Source organism: Temnothorax americanus, unplaced genomic scaffold (assembly GCF_048541705.1).
Source record: "Temnothorax americanus isolate GAGA-0224 unplaced genomic scaffold, ASM4854170v1 Scaffold2, whole genome shotgun sequence".
NCBI classification, from domain to species: Eukaryota; Metazoa; Arthropoda; class Insecta; order Hymenoptera; family Formicidae; genus Temnothorax; species Temnothorax americanus.
In genome coordinates this window covers 4,965,435-4,971,434 of record NW_027509338.1, presented here as the reverse complement: position 1 = coordinate 4,971,434, position 6,000 = coordinate 4,965,435, and the positions used below count along the sequence as shown (strand labels likewise).

The 6,000-nt window shown below is 45.4% G+C and overlaps 1 protein-coding gene across 2 annotated transcripts in view; it reads left to right on the top strand.

Annotated features, from left to right (window-relative positions):
* The first annotated feature begins 627 nt into the window (after window positions 1-627).
* LOC143897187 (glycogen synthase kinase-3 beta) overlaps window positions 628-6,000 on the top strand; it is a 51,204-nt gene continuing 45,831 nt past the window's right edge. The window contains exon 1 of one of the 2 annotated variants that reach the window (XM_077405607.1): window positions 628-2,645. In XM_077405607.1, coding sequence (XP_077261733.1) covers window positions 2,557-2,645 — 89 coding nt within the window. In that variant the 5' untranslated portion in view covers window positions 628-2,556. The remainder of the gene's footprint in view (window positions 2,646-6,000) is intronic. The other variant, XM_077405608.1, reaches the window with a different exon arrangement.

The following is a 6,000-nucleotide window of genomic DNA, read 5'->3' as shown; positions in this document are numbered from 1 at the left end:
AATTTGAGATCGTCTGGTTTTAATAATTTATAAATATTTTACCAATTTATAATTAATTTTATAAAAAAGTTATAATCAGAAATATCAAAATTCGGGAAATTATTCAGAAACAAGTGTCGATCGAAATTTAGCGGATCATACGAAAAAAAATAAGAAAATAAAAGATGATTCAAATAAATATATAAGTCCAGTAATAAAAACAAGAAAAACGGACATAGATAATTTTATTCTACGATTTCGCAACTGCACCATTCTCCTTTAGCTCTTTCGTGGGATTTACGCGCCTTCTTTCTTGAAATTCGAATCGTGCGCCGTAATGGCGGCCCAGTGCCCGGTGCAAATGACGGCGAGACGCGAGAAGAACGAGAGGAGAGAGGAGAACATTGCAGCCAACAGCGTTGAAAACCGCGCCGAGCATGGCGCCACCGCGCACCCGATAGAACACCGCTCTCCACTCTCCACACACACACCGCTCGCGCCACTCTGCTGGCTCTCTCTCTCTCTCTCGGCTCTCCGGCTCCGTCAAGGGGCAGGGCGGGGTGTCGCTGACGTCACGCTCGGCAACGTCCGGCGGCGCTCGACTGGCCCGATCTCGCCCGAACGGGTCAATGTCTGAGGAGGAGGCATCGAAAAATCCAATGGTCGGTGTGGTGTTGCCGTGCTGCTGCTGCTCGACGACGACGACGAGGCAGAGAGGTCGTCGCTGATCGCCGTGTATCGTTCGACATTCACCACCGCCGTCGCGACCCACGAGCGCGCGCGCGCGCGCGCCTCTCGCATTTTTTTTTCTTCCGCGTACGACATTTACCCACCCGCGGACCCGCGTCCATCGCGTCGTCGCGACACACCGAGAGGGACCGAGGAAAGCTGCTGCGAGAAACTGCCCTGCGTCGGCCTGTCCTGTCCGGTGCCCGCAGACCAGCGGTAGTGTGAAAACGGAGAAAGCGATAGGGAAGGAAAGAAGGGGAGACAGTGCGCCGATTGACCACGGGCGTTGAACGCGACGACGGCGGCGACGACCGACGACCGACCTCCTGTCGAGGAACGAGCGCATTAACACCGCGATCGTTCTTCTCGCTCCGTAATTTCCGCGCTACCCGACTCGCATCGCGGCGAAATGCAGCGGTACGGGCTTCTGTCAGACGTCGGTGCAGGCGAGGAGTAGTAGAGTTAACGCCGAGAATCGGAGTAACCAGCGAGTGACGAGGCTCCATAACGAGAGAGGCAGATATAAGAAAGAAAGACAGTGCGCGAGACAGAGAGAGAGAGAGAGAGAGACGGAACGAGGCGCGACGGCGCGTGAGAGAGAGAGAGGAAGAAAGAGAGACGGAGAACGACGGAGCAGCGAGAGAGGAGCGAAGATAGCCGCGAGAGATAGACACGGCGGGAGATCGACGCGACGTTGGCCGTGGAAGTAAGGATTCGCGCCGCGCGTCGTCGTCCTAGCGCGGAGGACCGCGCGGTGGCGCGGCGCTACGTAATACGTCGGCGACCGACGACGACGGAGAGAGCCGTGGCGCGGGATCGCGAGGTAGCGGCCGCGTTATATAGGAACCGCAGACCGTACAAGCCGTCCCGAAAACGTCGGTTCACCGCCACCGCCACCGCCACCGCCACCGCCGCCGCCACGACGTTGGCACGCACCCCTCGTCGCTCGCCAGCAGCGCTCCGCAGCGTCGCCCTTCCCCCGCTGCCGTTCATTGGCTGACGGTACCGCGCTTTGGAAACCGCTCGCGGCCGCCGCTGCCGCATCGCCGTGACAGCAGCGCGAGGAGGAAGCTAGGCCGTCGTCGCCGAGAGAGTGCGCGTCAGTGTGTCGGAAAAGAGGGTGGTGTCGCGTACGACGACGACGAGGAGGAGTTAGCCGAGCGCGTGAAAGTGGCCTCCTCTTCCTCCTCCGTGGAGAAGGTGTTGCTCTCCCGCGACGAACACGGTGCGGATCGACCCGAGGGAGGGGGGGGACACTCGTCGCGTCGGTGGTGTCGCTGCGCGCGTTTCGCGAGAATTATAGGAAGATAAAAAAGTCATCCGTGTGAAATTAGTGTCGTCCGCGGTTTCGCGCTGCTTCTCGGCCAGTCGCCATCTCCCTTCGCCCTTGCTCTCCGCGCTCATCTTCCCGTTCCTACGTTCCCTCCCCTCCTTCTCCCCCTTTTCCACCTCCGTCCGTCCGCCAAGCTGCGTCGTGACGAAAACGGTGCGAAGAAAGTGACAGAGAAGAGAGAAAGAGATAAAGAAAGTGCGCGCGCTCGCGCGCGCTCTCGTGCGATGTGATAATCGCGTGTGCGACTGTCATTGATGTGCGAGGTGGTGTTGAAAACAAGGAAAACGACGTCGACGGCGACTACCGGGGCTAACTTCAAGCGGTGGCGGAGGAGGAGGAGGAGAGTTGCCGGAGGAGCACCGGCCAACCTAACCTAGTAGACGCGGCCGGAGCAGCGGGCGAGAGAGATAGAGTGAGCGAGTGGAGCCGGAGACGCAACCCCCTGCGAGTCGCGGTGTAGGTGTGGTGGAGGTGGAGGTGGAGGTGGAGGCGGAGGCGGTCGAGAGAGCTTCAGGATGAGCGGACGACCGAGAACCACCTCCTTCGCCGAGGGTAACAAGCCGCCCGCGAACCCGCCCCTCGGCGGCATGAAGATCAGCAGTAAGTACCATAACCTCACGTCTCCTTACAGTTTTCCCCCCTCCTTCTCTTTCCAATCGCACGATCTTCGATCGAATCTGCTCTTTCAGCCGTCTCGCCTTTACTCTCGTCCAATTTTAATCTCTGCACCTATCGAGTGCTCCTCGAGTGCAATAAATTGCTGAAAGGAACAGACGGTCCGCTTCTTTGACCGCTGGATTTGTCCATTTAAATTCTTTTTTTTTTCCGCGTATGTTATTTCCTTCTTCTTTTTCTCCTTTGTGACAATTGCGTGCGTACCTGTCTTTTTATTTGACTATAAAAGGTGTGAGAAAGTACAGAGTGTGAATAGTGAGTTGTGCGGTTAATTTGACGAGGTGTGCGAAGTGTAGGAAGGTGCACGTGAAAGGTGCAAACGTCCATCTTTGTCTCTCTTTCCTCGATCGTTCTTCGATATAGGGAGCTTTCCAGCAAGCGACACAACTCGACACAAGTATCGTTTTATCTTTGTTGCTCATTACCAAAAAAGAAAGATAAAACGATGCTTGTGTCGACCTGTGTCGCTTGCTGGAAAGCTCCTGTTATTTCTTTTCTTCCATTTTCTCTTTTTCTCTCTCTTTCTCTCTCTCTACATTGCACATTTTTGACATGAAAAATCTGATCTTTTAATTGTATTACTTTTATCTTATAATTAGTCTAAACATGCACGTGCTTATTGAGTGCTTCTTAATACAATAAAGTGCAACGTATAGAGATAGGGAGTATAAAGGCCTGTTTGTTTTAGCTGAACTTTTTGCACAATTCATCTTTTCTTTTTTTCTCTCTAACGTGAAAAGAAAAAGAGGAAAGATGAACCGTGCAAAGAAGTTCAGCTAAAACGAACAAGCCTATTGACAATCTCTTTTTTGACTGCTAGATTGTCCATTTTAAATTTGCATTTTGCACACATATTGTTTTTCTTTTTCTTTTATCTCTTGTGACGATTCCATATTTATCTTGTTTTAAATATGAAAAGGATAAGAAAGTTCAGAGTGTGAAACAGTGCGGTCAATTTAAGGATGTATGTCCGTTCAGTCAAAATAAAGGGATCAAGCTGAAATTTACAGAGATTGTGCACTTATATGTTTTAAAAACCTGTGTTAAATTTTAGATTGATTGTCTGACTCGTTTAAAAGATATTAATTTTTTAATTTTGTATGTGTTCTTATGGAGATTGACAGTTTATCAAACATATACATTCAGAATGTAAAGAAAAAATAGAAAACAAATCTCGAAAAAATTACGGTGTATAGAGGATACATGGCACAGGTTCTCTACAAATTTCACGATGATTCACTGACTAGTTTCTGAGAAAAAAAGTCAAAACTGCAGCACTCTCGCAGATTTTGGCGTTTGACGCCGAAGACGCCTAAAGACGTGGCAACGTCGTTGTTTCATCGGTAACTAATATGGATATTTTTCGCCTTTTTTTGCCGGTTTCCGACATTTTCAGTCGATGTTTATATACAGGATCTGAAATTCACTTGCTCTTATATATTAAAAAAGCGGGATTTTATTCACTTCAACATTTTTTATTTAACTACACTTTTCTAATAATCGGCTGTCAATATACAACAGATACTATAACAGTCGTGTGATAGCAGTCGGGCGTTCAGTGCAGCCAACAGTTAAAATCGAGCGGTGTTGCCACGTCTTTTTGTGTTATTTGCTCGATATTTATATTCTTTATTCTCGTATTTAGCGTATTATTTTTATTTTATAATAATATTTTATACTATTGCGTGATATTTTTGATCATATTTAACCGTTACTTTCTGTCTTTATCCATATTATACATGTATGATTTTTATTTCTAGCAGTTAGATTCAGGGAAGATTCCCAGCCAAAAGTTTTGTGCCTCTATTAAGAATATTTACAAATACGCTGTTAATAATCATAAAAACTTGTTAAAATCACTCAAATCAGTAACATTAATGTCCTTGTTATGATATTAAATAGTAGTAAGCCGTTAAAGTATGCATACAACCGATATATATTGGATTTCTCAGATTACTGTACTTTTGGCTGGGAAGGTATAGGTAATACATCCTTAATAAAACGTACAAAGAGTGTAAGAAAGTGCGGTTGGAAGGAGCAGATCTATCGTTCATCTTTATCCCTCTTTCATTTTCTCGCGCGCTCATTTGTTCCCCGTTATTTCTTCTTTTCTTCTTTTTTTTTTCTTTTTTCTCTTTCTCTCTCTTTTTCTCCCTCCCGTTCTTCCGTCTTCTCCCCTTTTTTCTTTTACCGGTTCATCTGTAGGATGCAAAGCTACGCGTATGCGTGCGTGCATCATCCGGATGCTCTCGAAAGCGAGGGAGTGAGGGGGTGTCAGAAGGTGGGAGGGAAAAATAGAACCGATTGCCTTTTTTGTGCTGTCCTTAAGATTCCGCTCTCGCGATCGTCTCGATCTTGGCGGTTTGCGTCGTGTGCTTTCCTGGCAACCTCGATGGGAGTGTCGTGAGATTCTATGAGGATAAGGGTGGAGTCGATCGTGCATCTTTCCGCATTTCCCCGTAGTAACGTTATTCACCTGGTTTCTACGTATTTGTGGCAAAGCAGGCTCAGTGACAAAATGCAACGTAAACGTGCAAAATTACAAAGAACTTAGGTAGTTATCCTTTTTTTTATGAATGTTTTTCTTAAAATAATTTGCATTTTTTATAACATTATATTGTACTTCAAAGAATGCAGAATATTAATGGTGCCTTAAAACAATTGTATATCTAGCGGTATATTTTGTTATTAATCACAAGATTGACTCTATATAACTCACGTTGTACATAATTCATGTTATATTAATTAACTTAGAGAGGTTAATTGTATTCATAGTCCTTTGGAATTCTTATTCCTCAAGGTAGGACTATGAATACGGCAAGAGAGATTTAACTATTAATGTTTGATGGTTTTTCTCTCTTTTTCTCTAGCTACTTTATGATTATTATATTTAAACATTTAAGAGCAGTTTTTAAAATTAATTTAATTTAAAAATAAAAGTTAATTTAAAAGGAAGAATTAAAATTGAATTTAAAATTAGCGAGACGCAGTGTAAAAACGCGAAAATATAGAAAGATATTACCAAATATTTTTTTCAAGAACAATCTAGCAATTTTTAAGTACATTGTATTTCCAAGAACACATTAAGTGAGCAGCAGTATATTATTAAATACAAGGTAGTATATTTGGCATATCTTGCCGCTAATTATCACGTTAATTTGTCCTTCATTAATCCGTTCAATGTATTCTTTTGATTTGTTTGAATTTAACGACTCATTGCCTTATGAATTTTACATTTGGATATTGTATTAACTTTATGTTAAAATCAATCCCGAGACAGGATG